Source organism: Culex quinquefasciatus, chromosome 2 (genome assembly GCF_015732765.1).
Source record: "Culex quinquefasciatus strain JHB chromosome 2, VPISU_Cqui_1.0_pri_paternal, whole genome shotgun sequence".
In the NCBI taxonomy this organism is placed as follows: Eukaryota; Metazoa; Arthropoda; class Insecta; order Diptera; family Culicidae; genus Culex; species Culex quinquefasciatus.
The window spans coordinates 199531024-199558143 of record NC_051862.1 but is presented as its reverse complement, the minus strand read 5'-3'; the positions used below and the strand labels follow the sequence as shown (position 1 = coordinate 199558143).

The following is a 27120-nucleotide window of genomic DNA, read 5'->3' as shown; positions in this document are numbered from 1 at the left end:
CTAAAAACTAAAAACTAAAAGCTAAAGACTAAAGACTAAAACTAAGACTAAAAACTAAAACATAAGACATAAAACTAAAGACATAAACATAAAACTAAAGACATAAGACATAAACTAAAACATAAACATAAAACATAAGACATAAGACATAAGACATAAAGACATAAGACATAAGACATAAGACATAAGACATAAGACATAAACATAAGACATAAAGACATAAGACATAAAACATAAAACATAAACATAAGACATAAAACATAAAACATAAGACATAAAGACATAAGACATAAGACATAAACATAAAGCATAAGACATAAGACATAAAGCATAAGACATAAAACATAAACATAAACATAAAACATAAAACATAAAACATAAACATAAAACATAAACATAAAACATAAGACATAAAACATAAAACATAAGACATAAAACATAAAACATAAAACATAAGACATAAAACATAAGACATAAGACATAAAGACATAAAACATAAGACATAAAACATAAAACATAAAGACATAAAACATAAGACATAAAACATAAAACATAAAACATAAAACATAAAACATAAACATAAAACATAAAACATAAAACATAAAACATAAAACATAAAACATAAAACATAAAACATAAAACATAAAACATAAAACATAAAACATAAAACATAAAACATAAAACATAAAACATAAAACATAAAACATAAAACATAAAACATAAAATAAAATTAAATATAAAATAAAATTAAATACAGATTTTTAATCTTTCCTTATCATTTATATTAATTATTTTCACTTGTAACAATTTTCCTAAGATTTCCTTAAATCTTTATGGACTCGATTTATCTCCACATCAATTTTATTGCCTGTCTGATCTCAATCAGTTTATTTTAAACTTCATCTTCTGTGTCATGACCCCATGTGACATCGTCGATCCCATTCAACTAAAAGTTAAAATAACACCAAGAACCCAATTTCCGAACAGCCCCCCTGTTCACCCTTCTCATCGACTTCCGGGTGTCGACACCCTCTTTTCAACCTACCAGCTGCTGCTCCCAAAATAAATGTCAATTCAATTAGACGAGGTGTTATGTCGATTTCCGGATCCTTTCCGCCCACATAATCTCGATTAGCTTCTTCCTCCCAGAAGCTCCCCCCTTCCCCCGGTTGACTTCAAAAGCTATTTCGGTATGATTTATTTGCGGTGTCCCTTTTGCTGTCCTCAGCTTCTTGGTAGTGTCCTTTTTCATCAACGACCCCACTTCCAGCCTCCCAGCCTCCACCGGAAGTGAGACCAAGGATGCCAATTTGGTCCCGGAGAATCAGTTTCCAATTGACTTTGTGTGTGTGTTTGGCACATTCATGGCACAGCTCACTTGTAACTAATTCGCCAAATTGAGTTGAGCTTTATTGATTGCTGTCGGATGCTGTCCGATTGAGGGCAGTTTAATGAGCGAAAATGGGAGATCCTTAACTGATTGGTTTGCGGTGAAAAGTTGGTAGAGTTTTTATTGAAAATTTGTTCGATGACCTTTTCATTCTTAATATTCAGCAACTTCCATTTATTGTAATAAAAATTGCCTTTAAAACTTGGAATAATTGATTGATGAACTTCAAGCAGTCTTTCAACATTTTGCAAACATTAATTTAATAAGTAAAATTTACAAAGATTGCTTAGTAAAACATTTTTTAAATTAAAAAATAAGTTTAACTTAAATTTGTTATCAATAAATCTCCTAAAAAGATACCGCACTCTTCTAATCAAACACTCAGTTTACGGCCATAAGTAGTGCCAACTTAATTGATCGAAACTGTCACCGTTGAAATCACTCACATCACACACACTCGAACCGCACCACCCTTGAATGATTTATGACCCTTGATATCCCGTCAACAGGTCAACCATCCCCCTTTCCTAATCTAAGAAGTTCAACTTACCGGAAATTATCATATCTCCCCGCTCGGTCGTCCAGTAATTTATGGAGGCCGGATACGCCTCCGTGTGGCACTCGAGGATGACATCCTGACCGACGTACGCCCCCTCCAGCTGGTTCGGGATGGACAACATCGGGGGGACTGGGAAGAAGAAGAAGAAGAAGAAAGCAGTTTAGGGGGATACATTCAAGTAATGAAACTAATCTGTTGTCTAGTGTGGAAGAAGCAAGGAGGAGGAGACTTACATTGTACCCTCAGCTGGACCCTTTTGCTGATGGATGGTGGGACACCGTTGGACGCTACGCACAAGTACGCGGCCATGTGCAACCGGCTGACCTTGGTGATGTACAGCATTTCGCCGTCGACCACGTTGACTGTTGGGGATTAAAATGAATTCGATTAAGGTTATTTTTAAATTTGACTCAAATGATAAAGTATGGTAAAGGTGTCATTGATAAATCATAAGCAATATTTGATGTTCCAAAATTTAATACCATTAAATGAAGGGAACAATTTGTTTAATCTTATGCGTATTTAAAAAAAGTTAAAATAGTTTCATAAAAAAATAATTACATAAGCAAAATAAAAATAATCACGTTAAACACTAATTAAATTTACAACAATAAAATTGAAATAAGTTGATTTCATTGAACCACATTTTCAAAAAAATATTTCCCGAAAATAATAGTTCAATAAATTGTGAATGATCTCAGGTCCCATTAATGTCTTACTGTGCAGAAAATCATGACAAATTTATTTCATCTTTTCATTCAGTTCGTACTGAAGATCTTAGCATTGATAGAGTTATATGATTTAAACTGTTTTCACTTGATTCTTTCTAATGCTCTTAAACATAATGATAAAAAGTTATATAAAGGAAAGAATATGTTTCAGACCGTAGCTGTATTTTTCATAATAGTCCTAATCAAAACAAACAACTTTTCCGAAGACACCAAACCGATCAGAAAATGTCTTCTCGAGATACAAATATTCGTTTATTCAAAATTTCGCTTAATTTGAAAAAAAAAAATATTTTTTTCAAAATTAACATTATGTAGCACATCTGAGAAATAATTATACATTGTATATCTATCAAGTATTTAGCCAGCATAAACATCGTTGCTAAGTGTTCGGATTTCAAATCAAAATGTATTTGATTTCAAAGTGGTTAAAAAAATATGAAAAACAGAAACAAAAACGGAAACTAATCATAAATAAAAACTAAGGCACATAATACTAGAAAAAAAAAAACAAGAAAAATGCATATCAAAAATAAAATGATGGAATAAAAATTGAAAAAAAAAATAAAAACTTGAAGAAAATACCGATTTTTATAATAACACATTTTTTTAATAATTCGTAATATGGGTATTTAAAAAAGCGAAACATTGTAAGCATTTTCACATTATAAGATTTTTTTGTAAAATACTAAAATTAACACAAAATAACGTATTTAAAAAAAAATCATAATTTGCAATATCGTTATCAAAGGTAGGGAAATTTGATATACATTTATTTCAGTTTTAATTGTAAATACTATTTTTTACAAAATACCGTATTATTTCGAAAGCACTATATTTTTATCAAAATGTGTCATATAGGTATCGAACGAAGTGAAATCTTGTATGCATTTTCACGTTTTCGTAAAATACTCAAATTTTCAAAAAAGTTTTGTATTTTTCAAAAATACTAAAATTTTAATAATTTGCAACATGGATATGAAACAATGTGAAATTTTTGTATCTATTTTCAATTTATTTAATTTTTTTTGTAAGATACTGTTATTTTGACAAAAAAAAACCGTATTTAATCGAAAATACTCGAAATTTATAATTTACTATGTGTGTTTCAAAATTGAGTTGAATTTAATCAATTTTCACTTTATTAGGGTTTGTTAAATATACACATTTTCACTTATTTTCAAAAACACTCACATGCAAGTGCAGAACACTCTATTTAAAAACATGATTTTTTGCAAATTTTTCGAATGAATATTTCTCGAGAAATGATTTGGGAACGAAGCTTGATTTGGCGTCCCGCATAATCAAAAACCATCGGGGGAATAGTCCAAACTATATTACTACTAAAAGAGATGTAGTTACCACATACTTAACCATTATCATATAGTTACGGCACTATACAAAACCATAACGAAACTGATCGTCAAATGATGACGTTTTTATTGAAGTAAATCTAATGATTCTAACTATTTTTGAACTATTTGGGGTACAATAACCTTACACTAAACAGTTCGGATTGTTTAGACAACGTGACTCAACGAAAAAATGTACAAGTCCAAATAGTTCAAACAATTTATCAACTTTATTGAGAACAATATAGCAAAATTCCACAGATTTTAGATTTTTATAGTCAGAACCTGTAAGAACTAAAACCTACTATAAATGCTATAGTAGAACACAATTGATGGCGGCCACATTTTTTCGATAAGTTTGTATAATCCAAATAATTTGTCAACTTACATGAAGTAAAATTACTATACACCATACTATTTTGAATTAAAAATTTCTATAAGTCCAAATAGTTCAAACAATATTTCAACAGTATGGAGTACAATTACAGTTTGTTATATAATCCAACTATATGTTAAACGATTGGTACAAAAATTTCAACTTTTATCAAGTAAATTGATCACAGTCGATTCCTCTGGATGATAGAGAACCTTCAACACCCCACTTCTCCTCAGATTATCAGAAAACTCCCCAAAAGAAGAAAAATGTTACGAGGGCTCATGAAATTGACTTTCACTATTCCAGAAAAAGTAGGCATGCTGTTCTTACCATACACCAAAAATATGTGTACTACATGGTGGACTATTACTGTTCACTATAAAATGAGTCAATTGTTTGGACTACTTGGACTTATCGAAAAATACTTGCCCCCGAGCTTGCTCCTTCTAACACAACATGTCACCAAAACCACTGAAAAACCACCAACAGATATAGATCAATCGGATAAGGCGGCAGCAGTTCGGCAGCAACGTAAATAACATCACATATAATGGCGGTAAACATTCACCAACTATCGATAGAACTTAAAAATCAAATTTGATTATATCCGAAGTAGTTATCACAACAATTGTAGGGTTCATTTTTGCGGTCTTTTTTAAAGTGTCGGCAAAGTAGTGTCGGTAAAGTAGTTTTTCAGAAACTATATAGGGAATAGTCAATTTTTGGGCAATGACTATTTGACGTAAAATCCAAGTTTATAAAAATATTTACATATGTATGAAAACCTCATATAGTTTTCTGCCTAACAACTAATTTCTCATATAGTAAAATCGACCAAAACTATTTTGGGAATGGAATTAATGGTTTGATATATCGTACATATATAGTTGGGTTACAATTTAATGAATAGTAGAGACCATTTGATAAAAAGTTGAGTAACTATTTGTCATAAAGTAGTTATATAGTTCATGACTATGCGGGGTCGGAGCCAAAAGCAAACCCAATACCTTTCTTTAGTAAGAAAGGCAAAAATGCTTTTTTTACATTAAAAACATATTCCTATAAAGTGAAAACACATTCAAAATTTCACTTCGTTCGAAAATTCGGGTATTTTCAAGAAAATATGGCATTTTGTGAAAATTTTAGCTTATTTAAATATTTTTTTTCTAATCTAATCTAATCTAATCTAATCAGACCCTAGCGCAGCCAATCTTTCGAAGGGATCCTGGAGAGTACCTTAGGTTAGATGACGCCTAGCACTCTTCTTGTCATTTATTAACATTTGTAGTGCGCCATTGCATTAGAATGCATTGAAACATCACAAGCGTTAAAGCGGCCAGGCCTACTGCGTAAAGCCGTATCGCAGAGATGATTCGTAATTGGGTTGAGTTTGAGCACTGCGTGTTCGAACAACAACACAATTCTGAATCGACAGGGGAGAAAGAAGCGTGGGGACACACCACCATACGCTCCGAGATTTGGTTGTATTCGTTGGGAGCACCATGCTAAGAAGGTTTGGTACTCCGGGACCCTCTGGGATGGGACATTGTATTTCCACGAATGCCCTGGACACTATTTGCCGTGGTTATAGCGCCACAACTCGCTCTCTGTAACAGTAGTCCTAATTCCAGTCCACGCTCACCAAGTCGTCATGGCCTAGTGGTTAGCATTTTTGCTTACCAATCCAAAGGACGGAGGATCGAACCCCGCCTCGAGCGACTTTGATTTTTCGTTCATATTCATCATTTCAAATTTATGTGTTCTTAACTTTCTCGTTGGGAGCAGATGGGAATCGAACCCAGAACCATTCGCTTACAAAGCTAACACCGTAACCAGTCAGCCACGGCCGCTCCTCTTATTTAAATATTTTTTTTTCAAACAAAAAATAATAATACGAAAATTTATACAAAATTTCGCTTCGCTTTAGGCCAATGCATTTTTTTTATTTCGATTTGGTGACAAAAACTTTTACAAACATTTTTAGCAGCCCTAGTACTTTCGAAAAAATATGATATTTTCTGAAAATTTTAGTACCGTCATCAGGGGTAAGATCGGGTCATACAAATTTCTGCATTCACACCCCTTCAGACCCAATATCACGCCAGATGACGGTATTTTATAAATAAAACTAATAAAAGTGAAATGGAAAATAAACATATTGCAAATTATTAAAATTTTAATACTTTTGAAAAAATCTATTTTTTGTGAAATTTTTGTATTTAACAAAAAAAACTCTGCTAAAAGCGAAAACCATCTCAAATTTCTTTTTGTTTGATTCATACTTTGCAAATAATAAAATTTGAGAATTTTCAAAAGATAAGATATATTTACTATGAAACTTCCCACATTATCAAAAAAAATCTTAGTAGAAGCTTTAAAAATTTAACAAGATATGGTCGAATAAAGTTTATTTTAGAAAGATTTTATAAATGAGGTATCATCCGTTATCGTCAATAAAATTAACGCCGATAGAGTTATCGAAATAACGATAACGATAATGATATATTATTGTTATCGTCCTGACGATAACGAAAACTGTCATCGATATCGTTAATCGTTAATATTATTGACGATAATATTTTTTTGTATAGAAACTATTAATTAGACTATCATTAAATTAATGTTTGATAAATATTCAATCTCTATTAAAAATATTGATTATCATGCTTATCGTGCTTGCAATGATTCTTAATTCAAATGCATTTTTTTAAAAACAAATTAAAATTTTATTTTATGAAAAAAAAACAAAAAATATTATTAAAACATTATTTATATAAAAGAAATCAGAAATCTAAGCAAAATTTAAGAAAAAAAAAACACTGAAAAAAATGCAGCGATTCCACGTCAAACAGGAAGTTTACAAATCAAAAGTGCTTCGATTTGGCTCAAATTTGGCATGGTTGGCCAAAATGATAAGACCCGTATTTTTTATTTCATGATTAGGGTGCTTCTATAGGAAATATGGCGGTCTTCAAAATTGCGTTTTTCGTCGATTTTCACAAAAATCACATTTTTCAAAAAAATCATAACTCTGAAATGGCTGAGCCAATTTTAGAGCGCCACGTTTTAAAATAAAGTTTATTGATTGGGCTTTTCATGAAAAATTTGTCAAGGTCCAAAAAGATAGCTGAATATTTGAAAATGTCATATGATATTTGAAGGTTTCAAGACCAAATGGCTCATATCTGAAAATATTTTCCCCTGATTCCTTGTAATATATTGCATAAACATATCCAAAAATTACCAATAACCATTAACACGATTTGGAGATATGATTTTTTCAATATAGAAACTGAGGTTTTCGACGCACCGCTCGCAAAAACGGAAAAATTAAAATTTTAGCAATGACCTATACTTTATTAGGTACCAAAATTTTGGTAATTGAAATATGCAACTTGAAATTAAATAGCTCATAAACAACACTTACCATTCTCTCCTCCGATGGCCATCTCGTCGCCGTCCTCCCGGCGCCACATCACGTACGGCTCCGGGAAGCCTTTGGCCTTGCATGTTAGGCTCACGTTGGTACCCTCACGGACCACCATGTCGTTGCTGGTCATCGATTCCACTATCGCCGGTGGGACTGGAAATTGTAAGAAAAAGAAGTTTTATTTGATAATGTTTGAAAATTTAAAAGAAAACTGGAATCAAAACATATTTAACATTTTTGAAAATAAACAGCTTAACATAAAATTTTGAAATTTATTTCTGAGTTCCTCGATTGCTGTTTAACCTCTAACGCCATAAACGCTGGACTCCACTTTACGCGTGATTTAAACTAAAGTGCAAAATATTATAATCTCGCTTGTTCACAGGTACAGCCCGAAACAATAGCAGAATTTTACACCCCACCAAATAAACCCCCGTCGCGGATCGGCAAAATGCGATGAAAACGTGTCGGACACCCAGTGAAATCAGATTTTATCACCCGCCTACACATAACCAAACATCAACAAAGGGGCCCGAGAGGAGAAATTGTAGTCAGATAATAACACAATTTGTTGTTTGATTTTAGTTAGTTGTTTTTTTTTACAAAATTTTCACGCGCTATAAAGTTTTTTTTAAACAAAATTTGCTATAAATTTAGCAAGCCTTGTTTTTTCAAACGTATCTTTTAGAAATTTTAAATATTTTCAAATCTGATAAGTTTCAAGTGGTCAAATTTATCGGACTCATTACCAACCACTGCCAGTGAGGAATCCGTGGGGGTGGGTTATGAGTGGCCACCAAAGTGGAATCGTTTTTGGCGGGTGCCGGTGCACGCGATTCGTGGTGATAAACGTGCCATAAAATCCCTAATGACTGGAGCTCGAGAGCTGGCTGTGGACTAACCAATCAACTCCACATCGTGGTGAGGAAGAGTGGGAAATTGGGAGGGGGTTTATCGAAATGTTTGGCAAAATATATTTTGTTATGACTTGTAGCAGACGCCATCAATCGAGCGGGAGAGGTTTAGTAATTGTTTGATTTTTCGGTCCCGATAGCCAGCAGCGGGCTTCGTGGTTGCACGAACAGCAAATCGGTCGTAGATTTGGGTCGAATATCAATTTGTCACGGGGGCGGTAATAAGCCGGAGCTTTATGGTTGTCGTATAAAATCAGGTTTTGTTGCACTTTAAACGTGGATATTTGAGGCATTTAGTGAGCGTGATGGAAGAGGAGCACATTTAATTTTATTGAATTTTGTAGAAATAATTTTTAGAATAATTTTGATTATTTATTTGAAAAAAAAAATATAATTAAAATCTAAAGAATCTGAAAGAATCTTTGAAAATTTTAAGCCCGATTCCGTCAAGCTTGACATTGAGAATCTCATCTATATTTGAAATAAATTAATAAATTGGTAAATTGATAAATTGATAAATTGATAAATTGATAAATTGATAAATTGATAAATTGATAAATTGATAAATTGATAAATTGATAAATTGATAAATTGATAAATTGATAAATTGATAAATTGATAAATTGATAAATTGATAAATTGATAAATTGATAAATTGATAAATTGATAAATTGATAAATTGATAAATTGATAAATTGATAAATTGATAAATTGATAAATTGATAAATTGATAAATTGATAAATTGATAAATTGATAAATTGATAAATTGATAAATTGATAAATTGATAAATTGATAAATTGATAAATTGATAAATTGATAAATTGATAAATTGATAAATTGATAAATTGATAAATTGATAAATTGATAAATTGATAAATTGATAAATTGATAAATTGATAAATTGATAAATTGATAAATTGATAAATTGATAAATTGATAAATTGATAAATTGATAAATTGATAAATTGATAAATTGATAAATTGATAAATTGATAAATTGATAAATTGATAAATTGATAAATTGATAAATTGATAAATTGATAAATTGATAAATTGATAAATTGATAAATTGATAAATTGATAAATTGATAAATTGATAAATTGATAAATTGATAAATTGATAAATTGATAAATTGATAAATTGATAAATTGATAAATTGATAAATTGATAAATTGATAAATTGATAAATTGATAAATTGATAAATTGATAAATTGATAAATTGATAAATTGATAAATTGATAAATTGATAAATTGATAAATTGATAAATTGATAAATTGATAAATTGATAAATTGATAAATTGATAAATTGATAAATTGATAAATTGATAAATTGATAAATTGATAAATTGATAAATTGATAAATTGATAAATTGATAAATTGATAAATTGATAAATTGATAAATTGATAAATTGATAAATTGATAAATTGATAAATTGATAAATTGATAAATTGATAAATTGATAAATTGATAAATTGATAAATTGATAAATTGATAAATTGATAAATTGATAAATTGATAAATTGATAAATTGATAAATTGATAAATTGATAAATTGATAAATTGATAAATTGATAAATTGATAAATTGATAAATTGATAAATTGATAAATTGATAAATTGATAAATTGATAAATTGATAAATTGATAAATTGATAAATTGATAAATTGATAAATTGATAAATTGATAAATTGATAAATTGATAAATTGATAAATTGATAAATTGATAAATTGATAAATTGATAAATTGATAAATTGATAAATTGATAAATTGATAAATTGATAAATTGATAAATTTTTTAAATTGATGCCCAATTCCAAAAATAGAACGAGGATTAATTCTAAATTTTGATTCATACAATGAGTTCCTGGTACAATTTATTGAATTTCTTTTTAAACGACACATTTCACCCAGTCACGTTGCAATGCCTCATCAACCGACGTCAATCTCAGCTGCCAAAAATAAATAATAGGTAATTGATATCGCCCCACCGCAAATCGCTCAATGCAAATCAATTTCCTCCGAATGAAATAAATTGCGAAGCCCTTCCTCAACAAAGCTCTCCAAAATAAACATACGTTCCCAATCGAAACAGTGCTTCCTTCCGTCCCCCAATTTTTTTTTCCAAAATCACAGAAAAAACACGCAATTTTCCATCCCATCAGAACGCAACCTCAAATCACACCCAGTTACAATTTCAACCACCTCTCCCCACATTCGGTTTTTTTTTCGCTGGTGGTGAATGTTGTGTAATGGGTGCTGCTCGTCTTTCGCCGATAATAATGTTTCCAACACACCGCAACAAACATTCATTTTTCTCACCCCCACATTTTTCCACCCACCTTTTTCAACGAAAAAGAAAAAAATCGTCTGAAAAAAATGGGAAGTTTTCCGTTTTTTTTTCTCGCGCAACCTCTCCCCCACCCAACGGGGAATTTATGCAAATTCCAGAATTCAAATGAGCATAACAATTTAAAGTATATTAAATATATTGGAGTCATGGGAGGAGGGTCCTTCTACCGAAAGGTAGCATCAGCAATATGTACGCCCTCCCTCCCTCCCTCCCACTCTGCTCCGGGGGGAATCAAGCAGAAAATATGATAATTTTTCGCTGATAGCAAACTTGGTCTGGTGGTTTGGTTTCGGTGGGCTACATGTTGAGGTGATGTTGCTGACTGCTGGGAATGGGCGGGATATTTTTTTTTCGAGAGTGTCATCAAAAGTTGGCTGTGTGTGGCAATGGTGTTGAAGGTGGATGTTTTCTGTTTTTGGGAATGCGTGAGCGTTGTTTAAAGTTGAACCGTTTTGCTGTGATTTCTGGATGAACAGAAAATTGATGAAAGTCAGATTTGAAAAAAATTACAAACCCTAAAAACAAAATTACTGTTCAAGAGCAGTTCGGATTGGATTGAAAAAATACAGAAATTATACAGTAAAAACGAACTTTTGAAAAGAAAAATCGAATTTGCAATCAAAAGTACTTTACATTTTTTTTATTAAATGTGCCGTTTTCAAGTTTTAGCAACTTGTCAGGAGTGACCAAAGCATGGTCCGCGGGTTGATTTTTTGTCACCCGCAGGCTAATTTTGAATGATAATGTTAAATGGCTCATTGAACAATCTGTCAAGTGATTTTATTATTCTTAAAAATTAAAGATTGGTTTTCCTGAGATTTTTTAGAAATGGTCTTATAAGCTATTGTGTTTCATATGTTTATAGGACCTTTTCAAACAAAAATTCTATAGTTCAAGCTATTTTTATGAACCTGTTAAAGCTGGTACAAATTTTATTTAAAGTTTTTGTCTCCCCCCCCCTCAAAGCTCGTTCGAAAAATCAAAGGGCAAAAGGCAAATATTTTTTCTAAAAATATCAAAATATTTCAATGGAAATTGAAGTGCAATCAGCTGAAATCAATTTAAAATGCATTCCCCTGCATTTAGAATCATTTTTAGTTTGGGTTAATGTAAAAATCTTTTGAATTTTTGAAAATTGTCGATTTTTATTATCGCAATATATTTTTTTTTCACTTAAGTTTTTGTTTTCGTCAAATTTATTTTTTTTTAAACTTATGATTTCAAAACAACTGAACTAGTGTAAAATGCATTTTAAAACACTTTTTCCATGCAAATTAAGAAACTATGGCTTGTTATTTCAATATTTATATTATTTTTGCCCCCCCCCCCCCTCGGGCCACGGGCTATAACAGAGAGACTAAAACTTTGAAAAATATTTGCATCGCCCTAAGTTATTGTTAATATAAAAATAATTATTTATCCATACTTGATCCCGATTATACGAAACAAATATTTTGTTGAAAAACCAATCTTATTAAACAATTTCACACGTTTGAATGTGATCGAAAATAGTGTATTTCGACAAAAAAAATAATATATTTATATATATATATATATATACAAATATAAATAAAACGGTGAAAATATAAGTGATACACCTTAGCCAGACCGTGATATTTAAAATGTTTAACAAAATATTGTATACTCTTATTCAATTTTTGATGAGGCATGAAAATTGCAGCTTATGCATTATTATTTTTTATATATGTATTGATAATTTTGGAAATTTTTCGAAACTGATTGAAAAATATTTGTTGCTAATTATTATTTAAAGGACGAAAAGGTTTGAAAAAATTTAATTAGATTGAAATATACAGATAAGATTAAAATAACGTTTTTTAAAGATCTTATTTTAATTTGCTCCGCAAGCTCATGTGAGCTTAAAATTTTGCCCAGCATTCTAAAACATTGGGAACCCCTGGTATACATTATCAAATTTGTTCAGGTTTTCTGAGTTTGAAATGTAATTTTTAACAGAATATCACCTCTAAAAAAATTTAATTGAAAATTATTTCCTCCAGAAAATTTATTTATTTTTTCACTTTAAAAATCAGGCAATACTTTTCTGAGATACAGCCTAACAAGTAATTCGAATCGCTGAAAATATTTTTTTCTAATTCTCTGACATCTCATAAACTCTCTTTTGGGAAATTTTCTGATCTTTTCGATAAAAAATGTGTTGGCCTTAAAAAGAATTAAGGAAAACTATCTTCAGAACTGCTTAAAAAATTTAGCTTGATTTTGAAATTTTTATTTTTTTTTTATGAGATGATAGTATTTCACAAATGTTTTCTTCAACATTAAAAACTGTCCATTAGTTTCCAAGATATCGTCAGTTGAAATTTACAGTCTTTTTCCGATTTTCAAAGTTTCAGAGAAAAATTATAGGAATATTTTTTGACCCATCAAAAATATTTTTACTGGATTTTCTATCAAGAATTATTAAAATTAAAAAAACAAAAAATGAAAATGTTAATTGAACGTAGCTATAGGTTGACATTTATTGCAAATATTATGTTGCTTTAAAAATGATTATTGATATTTTTGTTCAGATTTTTATATTTTCCATTAAAGGGACCATCCATAAACCACGTGGACATTTTTTTGGATATCTCAAAACCCCCTCCTCATCCTAGTAGACAATTGTACATACAAAAAAAAATTATTTTGTATGGAGCGTGGACAACCCCCCTCCCCTTTCCTAAAGTGTTCACGTGGTTTATGAATGGCACCAAACCTATTTTGTCAAAAAAAAATATCTCTTAAACCATACTTTGCACCATTAAAAAGAAATCGCAAAAGATGCCTTTTAGCAGATAATAATCAAAATAAGAAAAATACGTAATTTGAGAATTCAATTTATAGTCATAAATAGTAAAAAAAAGGGATTTTCTGAAAAGTTCTGAATTTAACCTACAATTTTGCCGAAGACATTAAATCGACCCGAAAATCTCTTCACAAAATACAGAATTTTGTATGACCATCCCCAAAAATTGTATGGAGACTTGAATGGAAAAACTTGCATCTATGTTTCGCTTGGACAAAGTTTCATCCAATTAAAAAAAAAAAACTTTGCGAAATCGTAGAGAGCCTTGCATTTTGATAAGTGGTTTCAACTGACAAAATGCTTTTCTGCCCATAATTGAAAATTCGGCTATTATGCCAAATCAAGTATTCCGACAAAAACGCGTTTTAGTGTTTGTCACAAAATCTCCGTCAAGCCAATTTCCCATAAGAGTGGCATATTAGCCGTTTGGTTTTTCGCATCGGCAGCCAAGTCTAAACACTATTTCAGTAAAATTCAAGGTCCAGAAGATGCGTTGGAACGTCCTCTACCACCTGGTGCTAATATCTCGTTTTTGCCAAAAGTGGATATTAGCCGTTTTTTCAATGGTGGTCAGTTTTGCTATCATGTTCCAGTGAGTCATATGCAATATAAATGCGAATATAAATATAAAAGTAATCAAACAAAAAAAAGTTGTTAAAAAAGTTATGACTGTCAAAAATTAAAAAAAGTTGGTATGTATTTCATGACAGTTTAATGATTTTATTTGGAAAAATTTGTTTGCCATAATTTAAATTAAAAAAAAGTAATGGTATGAATATGAAAAAAAACAAAAAGCAAACGAAAAAACGAGGTGAAAGAATAGCCAAATACATAGTAAAAAATCCGATGGTAAAATCGCATGCAAAAGCATGCACATCACCTTCGTCAAAATAAACACTTCATATTACACACTGCATGTACAATTTTTGAAAACACAAAAAAAATTGCAACCGACGGGATTCAAACCCAGCACCAACAGTGAGGACTGGCGCCATAGCCCACTCGGCCATCAGGCCGATGAAAAGCTGTAAGGATAAACGCATATATGAGCTTGACATTTCGGTCAAGTAGGTTTCCCATAATGATGGGCTACATATTTCAGGGTGTAAAATCACCTAAAATTGCATAAAATAATGCAATATTTATTTTACACCCAGGCCTTTTACACGCAGCTGGATTACTACTTTTTTAGCTGTGTACTTTCAGAAACTAAAAAAGATAGAATCCAGACTCGAAGTGTAAAAGTTGATAATTGAATCGTATACAATTTTCTTCTTCTTTTTTTTCTTTTAACATCAAATTCATGCTATGCGATTGAAGAAAAATTTGTGAAATTTGATTGTTTGATTGACTATTAAATTATAAAATGCGTTTTTTAATATTTCATCACCGCCATTTTGGCAGGTGATAAAAATTTTAAATTCTAAATCGACAATAAAAAAAATGCGGTTCGATTATCCGAAGTGAAATTTTTCCAAGGCCTCTGATAATCAAGGCTGTACTGTAAATACAAATTAATTTTTTAAAACTAAAAAAAAACAAACATAAAACAAAAGAAGTCAAGGTTTTCGTAGAAAAATAAGATGGTTAAAATAACTTTCTGAACACGGACAAAATAAAAAAAATAATCGCAGCAGGAAAAAAAAACAAACACGTTTTAATAAACGAGAATCTCTGTGGTTTTAAAATTAGTTTTTTTTTGTGGTAAAATAATGAAAAATGATAGAGGTTTAAAAATACCATTTAAGACGTTTTCGTTTTCATGGTGAGTCATGAGATTTCGAAAAATGAGTGTCTGATTTGTCCTCAAAACAGAAATAAATTTACAAAAAAAATTACCCACGTGAAAAAAATCTATTTTCCGGTTATCCAACGCCCTACGGTACCCAATTCCACCAGCCTTAATATATGCAGAAATCTTACGAAACCATCTTGAACCAAATGAAGCCTAAGTATAACAGTATCCACTACCCGGTGTCTCATTACACCTGTCTTATTTGCTCTTATCCCATGTAATCTCTGCTGTAATTGAGTACTTCCGACTTTCATCTCACAAGGAAAGCAAAACACAATCTGTTGGCCCCTCCCAAGGGTGAACTTCTAAGGTTCCGTGAGGTCAAAAAGGTAATCCCATTGGCATTTCCCATCCCATCCCATCATCGTAATCTTCATCGATTGACTTCTTCTTCATCGCCTTCTTCCCCTCCCCTGAGAAGGTCAAACTCCTTCCCCGGTCCCCAAAAACAACACTCACCGACGACCTGCAGGTAGCCCTTCCGTGACCGCATCGGATCCGTGTTGACCTGGCACATGTACCAGCCCCGGTCGCTCTCCTCGACCTCCCGGATGTGCAGGTACCAGGACCGGTGGTCGTTGTACGTCAGGCTGATCCGGGGATTCTGCGTAATCACGTTGTGATGGATGGACAGGATGGTCTGCGTGTCGACCCGGACCCAGGCGACCTGTGGGCGGAACAGAGAGAGGGGGAAAAGCAGAAGGAAAAGTTTAGTGAAGTTACGGATGCAGATTAGGGTCGTGGTGGTGTCAACATCGTGTAATGGGATGCTGATTTTGAAGCAGGATTTGATACTAATCACCGGGATTTTGACGGTGGAATTATGACGAAGTAGAATATTTAGTGAGCATTTGTTACTGGCTTAGGATCCTTTATAAAATGGTGATATTTTGATAATTTATTTGAATTCATTTTCAATGAACTTAAAGCTTTCTTTAAAAAATCATAAAAACCATCCCAATCAACCAACCCAGTTGCATGATTGCATTAGCAGCACAAAACCTGAGATTCGATTTTCTTTGCTGGGATTTCCTTTCGACTTCACTGCAACCACACGTTTTTCCCGCAAGTGCAACACGAAATCACACTCACACACACTTTTGTGTTCACACGTGTCCAACAGCACCAACAATGGGGGAAAAAAAGCTCTTGTTCAGAGTGCTCATTACCCGCTTCGTTATCGGAGAGTCCGAACGACGAGAGTAGAATCCCAGTTGTGTGTAGTGTTTTCAGCTGTTTTTTTTTGCAACTGCTATTGTATGTCACTAGTTTTTCTTTATTTTTCAAGTTTTCACATTCTCCGCGGGAGATCTCTATCTTTCGATGGACTTTTCCCTCCCTGAAGACTAACACCCGGATTCCCTCTTCCCAAATGCAATTTTCACTAGCAGTACGTGGTACATTGCTGCTCACACGTGTTCTATTCGCTTGAAGGGAACGTTGAACGATGTGATTTTAACTTGTGCTTAATTTTTGTTTTTATTTTAATAAAACAAATATGATATACCTGAAAAGATTATTTTCTCAAAACTGTAAAACTAAAATTATGTAAAACTTTCCAAATAAATAATAAGATTTTCAAAATTGTCTACCACTAAATGTCTTGAAAATTGAAAAAAAAACAGTTTATTAAAATAAAATGACAATGAAAACAAAATATCTTTTACCGACTTTAATTAAAAACAACTCTTGTTTGTCAAAAAATACTAGAGGTGGGTAAAACCGTTCTTTTTTAGGAGCCGCTCATTTTCGTTCGCTCATTAAAAAGAGCCGCTCTTTTGAACGGCTCTTTCGCTCTTTTTTAAGATTTGGATGAAAAGGTTTTTTTTTATTTTTTTTTGTGATTTTATAAGTTATTTCACATTGGACTTTTATAAATTATTCGATAAAAAAAGTTAAAACTGAAAACGAGAAGATGCCCTTGAAAACCATAGGCCTTGGTGGTCTCAATGTCAAGATTTCAACTCGAACCTAAACATTCGAGTAATTGAATGGCTTAAATCTGAATGCTGGAAAAACTGATATTAATTTTAAAATTGTGTTTATTTCTGCAAGAATTGAACTAATGCTGACATTTTATTTGGAGAAAATATTCTGTGAACTCTTTTCTACATTCTGATTCAATCGATAATGTCTATAAACGCTTAAGTTAAATCGGAAAAAAGGATTTATTTTTTTTCCAAAATCTCTTAACTGTTCAGTAGATTTTTGGTAATATTTTACAAATTATGCAATTTGAAATGCTCAAATTTGTATTCCGGTAATACTTTAATATACAATCAGCTGTACAATGAAAAGATTAATTTAATTTGTATAAACATTGAAATATTTGAAATTAATACAATTTTTCGAAAAATTCAATAAATTATACTCATAACAAAAATCATGCCATCTTGAGACGGTTCTTCCATAAGACCGGAGTTTAAAAAAAACCGCGGTTCTTTTTTTTGAGAGCCACGGTTCGTTCGCTCTTTTCTGTGAACCGGCTCTTTGAGCGGCTCGCTCTTTTTTTGCCCCCCTCTAAAAAATACGATACCAATTTTAAGAAGGCCAAATTTTATTTATTATTTTTTTATTATAACAATATTGCGTTAAACGATATATTTCTGTACAATAACTACTAAAGTAATTCCTGATCAAGGTTTAATAAGCCTTTTTTAGCAGCAAAGTGATATAATGCTGAGGAAATCATGTATTACAATATTTTAGGTTTTTTTCGATAATGTCATAAAATTAAATAAAAATATAAAATACGATTCATCGACTTTTTCGATTGAACTCAAATAACAGATTAAAGCTATAATTCCCATCAATTTTATTCCAACATGCATATCTTTACATTTAAAAATCTTAAAATCTCAAAATTTTCAATTTTAAATTAAGGGTGAACCATAAAGGATTTCATAGAAACTTTCTCTACTTTTCGTTAATTTAAATTTTTAATTTAAGCATTTTGTGTATCAATTTATGTATTTTTTTAATTTTTTATAGGTACATTTTTTCAAATTAAAATTACAAAATCCATTTGAATCAATTAAAAGCTTCCGTTTGAGTTTTGATAATTTTTAATTTAAACATTTTGTTTTTAGCCCCTTGATCAAAAATAGATTTAGAGCAAATGAAAAAAAAAAATGTTTTGTTGGTATCAGGATCAAACTTGATGAATTTATTTGAAATTTGATTGGAAAATAATATCAGATAGTGTAGAAAATACTGTCCATACTTTTGACATACCATATTTTTGGTTGTTTTTTTTTATTTGTATTTCGTTAAATTTCCATGCTGTTCTGGAATAAAACTTTTTGTGAATTTTGAAATTTTTAATAATGAACTATCACCAGGCCAAACCATTTCATAATAAAGAAATGTTGTAAATTGAAAATATGGGAGTTCATAACAACATTTTATAATCAACATATTTTTTTATGAATTTTTAATTCAAAGCGTAGAACTTTATTTAAAACTGACCAAATTTTTTATGAGCGATAGTAATTACCCATTTTATTACACTTGTTATCACTTCAAGTTAAATACAAAAAATGAATTTTTAATGTTTTGAAATCAATCTTCAGAAAAAAATTAAAGCATAAGATGCAAGTTCATATTTTCAACTTACTAAATTATTTTGTTTAATAAAATGCTTCATTTTCTTGTTATAAGAATATTCGTTGTAATATTTTTTAAAATAAAATAAGTATTTTGCAATTTGAAAATTATTATGATGCAAAAGCAAAAAAAAAAAACATATTTGCTGAGTGCTGAGATGTTTTAATTTTGTAAAATAAAATAGTTTTTTTTTAAATGTTTCAACTGACGATAACTTAGAAACTTTTAATTCAATTTTGAATGATAAATAGTAAAAACTCTGCAAAATTTTCTACTTTTTCGATAAAAATGGATTTTATTGCTAAATATACTTATTTTTTACATGATGAAATGTTAAGCTTGGTTCTCAAATTTCAAAACAATTTGCATTGAAAAAAGTCGAAAATTACACTAATGCTTCATTTAATTATTGAAAACCATTAAGGGAAAAATGAGGGTTATTTGGTGACACTAAGAACCCTAATTTGTCACAAAAGAGCAAATCTCTCAGATTTCGGTCATTCGATTTTTTTTTGTATTTTTTAATCTGGCTGAAACTTTTTTGGTGCCTTCGGTATGCCCAAAGAAGCCATTTTGCATCAGTAGTTTGTCCATACCATTTTCCATACAAATTCGGCAGCTGTCCATACAAAAATGATATCTGAAAATACAAAAATCTGTATCTTTTGAAGGAATTTTTTGATCGATTTGGTGTCTTCCGCAAAGTTGTAGGTATTGATAAGGACTACACTGAAAAAAATGATACACGGTAAATTTTTTTTTTGATGATTTTTAATTTCACTTTTTGTCACTGAAACATGATTTGCAAAAAACACTATTTTTATTTTTTTTATTTCATTTTTTTTATATGTTTTAAGGAACATAAAATGCCAACTTTTCAGAAATTTCCAGGTTGTGCAAAAAATCTTTGACCGAGTTATGAATTTTTGAATCAATACTATTTTTTTTTCGAAAAATCGAAATATTGGTTCCAAAAATGGCCAAACTTTCAATATTACACCCGTTTGAAATGTAAGTCTTGATTTAAAATTTTTGAAAATATTGTTTTCAAAAAGATCAGAAAATTTAACGAGTGTTTCATATTTTAACTTTGAAAATTGGACCATTAGTTGCTGAGATATCGACATTAGAAAATGTTGGGTTGTTTGGGTGAGACTTAGAAAACATTAATTTTCCTGTTTTTAAATCTTTGCATGGCAATATCTCAGCAACTAAGGGTCGTACCAACAAAATTCAAAATAGTAAAATATAGAGATATTTCTAAGCTTTTAAAAATATTTTTTCCAAAAGTGGGCAAACATGTGCATTTATAAAAAAGTTGAAAAACTGCTCCTATTTTCAAAAAGTTACCTAAAAGTGGCATTAACTTGAAAACGGTGAACTTTATCAAAATTTTACTAAGAAACTTTTTGGTTGCAAATTTGATTTCACATCGAAAAATGAAGTTGAATTTTTTCAAAGCTTTTGATTGCAAAACAACTGGACAGGTGTAACGTCATGCTTCGAAACGCTGTGGACAATGCCAAAACAATTGAATAAAATTAAAATATAAGTTTACCAAAAATGTGAAACATTTCACTTAAATATTTCATAGACGTCCGAAGCACCGGGAAGGTTCTGATTTCCTGAAATTCTAGCAATTTTTTATATAAAATTTTGATTATTTTGATGTCTACAGCTAATTTGATACTTAAACAATGCCATTCACTACAATTTAAGTCCGAATTTGTGCGATTCATAAACTAAAATGAGTGCCCGGAACTCAAATCAGTTTCTATCAGTGTCCAGGATTCGAAGTACAACAAGTTATTTTGAATTTTAAATTCTGATGAAATATTGTTATAAAAGACTTGCTTGCATTCTCTTAAAATTGAGTGTTCATACAACATTCTGATGGTATTTATACATTTCCAACTCATTACATGACTTTTTGCCAGTTGTAACAAAAATGATATGCTACTAAGTGTCCGGATTTCAAATCATGGCATTAGAATGCATTTTAAAACACTTTTTTTATTAATTGTGTTCAATCTTTTAACTTTTTAATTTAACTCACAATCCACGTAGCCCAGTGGTAACGCTTCCGCCTCGTAAGCGGTAGATCGGAGTTCAAATCCCGGCTCGGACCAACACAACTGGTGATCTTTTCCCTTCTGGATTCGATTGCTTAGTAAAGGGAAGGTAGTGTATCGTCACAAACTGGACCTTATCACGACACCTTAGGGAGGCGACCTATGGAATGTTAACATTAACCTTAACATGTTAACATTAAGTTGAGAATGAAATTGCCACTGAATCCGCTTTGTAAATGCCGGCCCCGATACTCTTCAAGGGTGTTCCCCTCAGGAACTGGGAAAGATTTACTTTTTTCACAATCCAAAGGTCGTCAGTTCGAATCCCAGGGTGGATGGAAGCTTAGGTGTAAAAAGAGGTTTGCAATTGTCTGAACAATCAAGCATTTGGACTCCTAGTTTCGAGTAGGAACCTCGCATATCGTGAACGAAAAGGCAATACTGTGTAGCAAACAATTTATTTTATTGTTTTAAAGTTTAATTTTAACTTTTAAAATTTTGTTGTTAAACCCATTTCTATGTGCAAAATAAATCATTACAAATTACACGCGTATTTTACAAATGTTCGAAGAACTTTGGGTAGTATTACAACGAAACAAATCCAAGTTAAATCAAAATTATGTTGAATAATATCACCTAACTGCACGGTAATCTTCACCATCCGCTGAACTTTAAGCAGTAAATTTTCAGTAACAAGCAAAAGCGCTTGCACCGAGAAGAGGTGGTGGCAAACCACACACTGCTGCCCTACAAGATATGCTCTTGTCGGAATCTCCCGTCCCACGACTGCGTCCCCATTACCGTTCGACGGCTGTAATTGACATTTATTTATATTTTTTTCCACTTCCAATCAATTTACAACCGATGAACTTTTCTCAGCCACGCTTCTTCTAGGCTTGATCTTCGTTTCTTTCGATGTGTGTGTGATTTTTCAAGAGGACTGGAAAATCTCTGGGAAAACGATGAAAAGCGCTAAGGGGGAAAACCCGGATGTCGGAAGCTCATAGAAATCTCATTTGAGGAAAATTCTTATAATAACATTGGCTGCTGCTGCTCGTCAGTTCCTTTTTCCTCTCGCACAAATGTTCGGAAAAGTGCAACGGGTTCAATTGGTGTATTGAGATCACCGGAAGTCGACCGGGGGGAAACGTTCCGAAACTCGTGTGTTCGATTTCTTCCTCCAAGGTGGTTGGTGTACTACACAACAATTCAGATTGAGCAAACAGAAATAAATTGAAGTACCTCGTTACTGGATTGAGCGAGTTGCCCAGAAGTGGGTGCTTTTGCTCGATGTACTCAGGGAGGAAGGGAAAGTTTGTATTCGATGCTTTTCTTCGGGTGGGGTAAACAAGAACGAAGCTTGGGATTTTGTGAAATTGTTGAAAGTTTGTGATGCATGGAAGCATGAGGGGGGTAAATATTAAGTTAGAATGTTTTATGTGGATCAGTATTGATTGCAGTTTTTTTTGGGGTTTGAACTTTAAACTGGTTTGTTGTAGTTTTAAATTAATTTGAACTTGATATGAAAGATTGCAATTGAAATTCTCGTTTCAGAAGAATGTCCAACTTTCTGTCTGTGAAACTCATTCTCTAGCAATAAATTTAAAATTGAATAATAATATCCCATCCGAAACTTTCCCCCATTGTATGAATAATGGATGCTAGAAATTGAATAAAATTGTACGTTTAGAGGACAAGCTAGAAATGGACAACACCCACCCACATTCACCCCGTACACAAAAGTAGTTTGCTGCGTGCCCTCTCTGTCAGTAGAGAAGAAGAAGAAGCGTCCAGTCAGAGGGGTGGGGATTGGCCGGATGTTTGGGTCGTGTCGTTTGACCGCCCCACCGGTAGCCACCAGTGACAGCTACAACTGGTCATTTCCTGGGTTGGTTTCACCTATAGCTGTTCGTGGCCATGATATGGCAGTACGAACGATGAGTAAGCTTCAACACCCCCGGAATTATGTGGGGATTGGCACTAGTGAGTAGGGGTATTAACGGGACAGCTTTCACAGGTATTTCAATTAAAAAGTGTAAATTGAATGTTTGCACTGTAAGTTTCATCTTCGCAAGTTTGAATTTAGAGATCTATTTAGAATTCGAAAAGAATTTCAGAGGATCTCTTCGAAAAAATCGCTGGATCCAAAATCTCCAATGAAATTTATTCAAACGGCTCCAAAATCCTTCGTCCACGTTTCTCGTGTCCAATCCTGGTTGGACAAATTCCAACGCAAAATCTCCAATTCGGAAGTAATGATCCTCAGCACACGTCGTCTTCCCACACTATTCACGAGGCCAAAATCTACTTACACCGTGTAGCTCAAAACGACCATGCAGTGAAGAGACGACATTTCTTTTACCACGCTCACCTTCCCCTTCAACCTAATATCCGAGCCAAGGTTCCGGCCAATTCCGGAGCAGCAGCAGCCCAACCAAACCCCACGTAGTTTGCAGAATAAATTGATAAAATTTGAATATAAATAGAATAAAACCGGGGCGGGCGGCACACTCCGATTCCGAGCATGTATTTCTCAATCTCTTCGCATATTTCATTGCCAGTGTCGAACCGTACAAGAAGGACGACCAGGGCACACATGAAGTCCTCGGTCCCCGCCGGAATCTTTCCCCGAGGCAAGCTTACGTTTGCTCAATTTCATTTCGCTTATTTCTGCTTCGCCCAATCTGACTATGCTTTATTTGTGGTTTTTTTTCCTGCACTCCTTCGAGGGACACCCCTCTAAGGATCTTGTAATACTGGCCCACAAACATGATGTTGGACCAGCCCAAGATGTATGTGGTGCCATCAGGAAAGAAATCGGCTCGACTTCTTCGAGCTTGCGAGCTTTTTCCACCCTCTACTCCACAAAGAAAAAGTGGCCTCCCCCCAAGAGCTGATGAATGGATGAATATGTAATGCAGAGCAGCGGAGTCGGTACGTCCCATTTTGCCACTTTCGAGAGCCACCGTGTAGAGTTAAGGTCGGCCGGTTCTTCGTGTCATGCCAACTGGCGGCGGCGTGTGAGGACGGAGCTTGGAAAGCTTTGTTGAGCCACTCCATCACTCTTCTTTGCGGGGCCAATCTGTGCGGGCAGCAGACGCGGCTGGAGCTGGAAAAGATGTGGATGGAAGGCACTAGGTTTAAAATTGACTTTGTCTTAAATGTTTATTTATTTAATTTTATTTTGTTTTCTTGTGGCCAGCTTTAAATTACCAAATTATTGATCGAATTTGAATAAAATAACTGGATTATAAAAAACAATTTACTAACTAGAATGATCGATATTCTTTTAAAAAGTATATCCGACGACTGCTTTATGCAGTTTGTTTACAAATCACTATGAACTGATTATGCCAACAAAATAAAATGTTTCCACTTTGCACTCTTGTCCCAACTAGTAAGAACAAGAAAGCACAGAGGCACCGAAATATGGCTTAAATATTATGAGTTAAAATTTAGTTACAGTAAAATTAATGAAGAGGAATAAATCCTGTTTTTATTTAAAAAAAATAAAAAAAAAATTTAAAAGCTTAAAAAATTCTAACAAATTGAGGCAAAAGATAGCAATTCAGCAACTTTTGCTTGCGATGGGTATTTATCTTTTGATCATATTTACACTTTTTTTTTAAATGGGTATCAGATCAATAGTTTCAAAAAATTAATGATATAAAAAATATTCTCACCTATTTTTTTTGTTGAGGATGTACGAGGATGGGCACTTGTTTAAATTTGGAATCAAATAATTTTTTTAAACAAAATTCCAAAGAAATGGTTTTATCTCGACAACGATGCACTCAAAACATTTAAGGGGTTACATACCTGTAAATCGGCAAAAATTTCAGAGGTTGGTTTGAGTACAAACTTTAACTTTTTTTAAATCTGCTTATCGTGTGAGCAGCAGCGCCGGGAAGATGGATTTTTGTGGCGTTCTTTTTGTGCTGTATTCGTGATCGTGTTCATGTCGAATTATGTGGAAGGTGCGAAGCCGCGTTTTAGGATTCTTGTGTCTTTGTTGTTTTATTTGTGTTTCCATCTGGAGTATTAGTTTTAAAATTATTTTCATTTTTTACAGCTTCCTGGAATTATTTTAAATCAAATGTTTACATGTAAATTTATCTACTCACTATATGATTTATTTAAATGTTCATATTATTCCTTATCCTATTCCTTTCCTGTAATATACCATCTCCTCATACCATATATGATCAAATTGCTTAAATTAACGAAACTTTCTAAAACAGCATGGGAACCATCTGGAGCATTTATATTTTAAATAACTGTTTTTTTACAGCTTCCTGGAATCATCTTGATTGTATTTATTATATTTATTTTATTTACTATATTTATTATATTTATTATTTATTATTTTTACAAAACTATATGCTTATTAGATAATACACTACAGACTCACATTTACACTTACAAACAATCAAATCATTAAATACATTACGCACTCAACCATTTTCATCGGCCCGATGAAATTCCCCTAACCCCCATTCCAAACCTCCCAAAAATATTCCGTTCACTTTTAAAAGTCGCATGGGTTCCCTGCACTTTTGCCACTAGTGAACAACAAAAACATCCCCTCCCAAATCCCCACGGGACTGTATGGGCGTAGCCTTGGAGCACAGTGTGGAAATTTACGTTCTTAGATATTCTTGGTTGTACCGGGCAGCAATCAAATTGTCTAAGAATATTGAATTGACCATTGTGGCACCCCCTACAGTGTGGTGCAGACCCGTTATGCTATGCTATGCTATGCTATGCTAAACTTTAACTTTTTTTAAATCTGTTTTCAGGACATAAAAATATACATTTTCAACCATTAACTAAATAAATTTGATGACATTTGGTTGTATCATTTCCGAGATATAGCTATATGAAGTAAGCATTTTCAAAAAACGGGTGCCACGATATCTCAACACTGCCTTGACCAAATTGGCTCAAAATTTTGGTGATGACTCATTAAACCGGTCCCGTGTGAATGACGAAGGCCGATTTTCAAAAAAAATATTTTTAAAAAAGATAAAAATACTTTTATGTTTTTCTTATAAAAAATTGAAAGTTTTTGAATTTTGTATTTTAAAAAAATGTTAAATTTCAAAATCGGGTTTCGTCATGCACACAGGATATACCTTGCGAGTCTTCACCCCAAATTTCAGCCAATTTGGTCTATCCCATCTCGAGATATCGTGGCACCCGTATATCAACTCGGTGTTCAGAGAAAAACGCTCCCAAAGTTTGACAGTTCGCTTGGCGCACGGCAAAAAATTCAGCTAAAATTGTCTGTCATTTACTTTAATAATAACATATCTTCATGAAACTTTCAGAAGTGATAGAAAATCATCTTTTAAGTTGATTTAATAAATTTTCTGTAATATGAAATTTTGTGATTTTCTACATGTATGTAACCCCTTAATAAAAATAAAAATAAAATCGAAGGGTGTAGTTTGTTAAAATTGAGTGGTTTTGATAAAAAGTGCAAAAAATAATTAGGAAATGTTTTTTTAGCGTTCTCATTTATTCCGAAAAGTCCTTATTAAAGCCTATAGCTCTGCCAAAGATATCAAATTCATTAGATTTTTTTTTTAAACACGGATTTTCGGATATTTTCATAGAGCTTATTATTTAATTTATGGGGTTGGGTTGTATGGACAGGCCTCAAATTTGTATGAGGACTTGTTTTGAGAAACAAATGATGCAAAATTGCTTA

At 32.2% G+C, this 27120-nt stretch overlaps 1 protein-coding gene across 1 annotated transcript in view; it reads right to left on the bottom strand.

Annotated features, from left to right (window-relative positions):
- Window positions 1-27120, bottom strand: part of LOC6053417 (lachesin) — a 304414-nt gene that overhangs the window by 50928 nt on the left and 226366 nt on the right. The window contains exons 5-8 of the mRNA XM_038251455.1: window positions 16189-16396; window positions 7833-7988; window positions 2183-2311; window positions 1941-2078 (exon numbers count right to left, since the gene is read on the bottom strand). Of these exons, the coding sequence (XP_038107383.1) occupies window positions 1941-2078; window positions 2183-2311; window positions 7833-7988; window positions 16189-16396 (631 nt within the window). The remainder of the gene's footprint in view (window positions 1-1940; window positions 2079-2182; window positions 2312-7832; window positions 7989-16188; window positions 16397-27120) is intronic.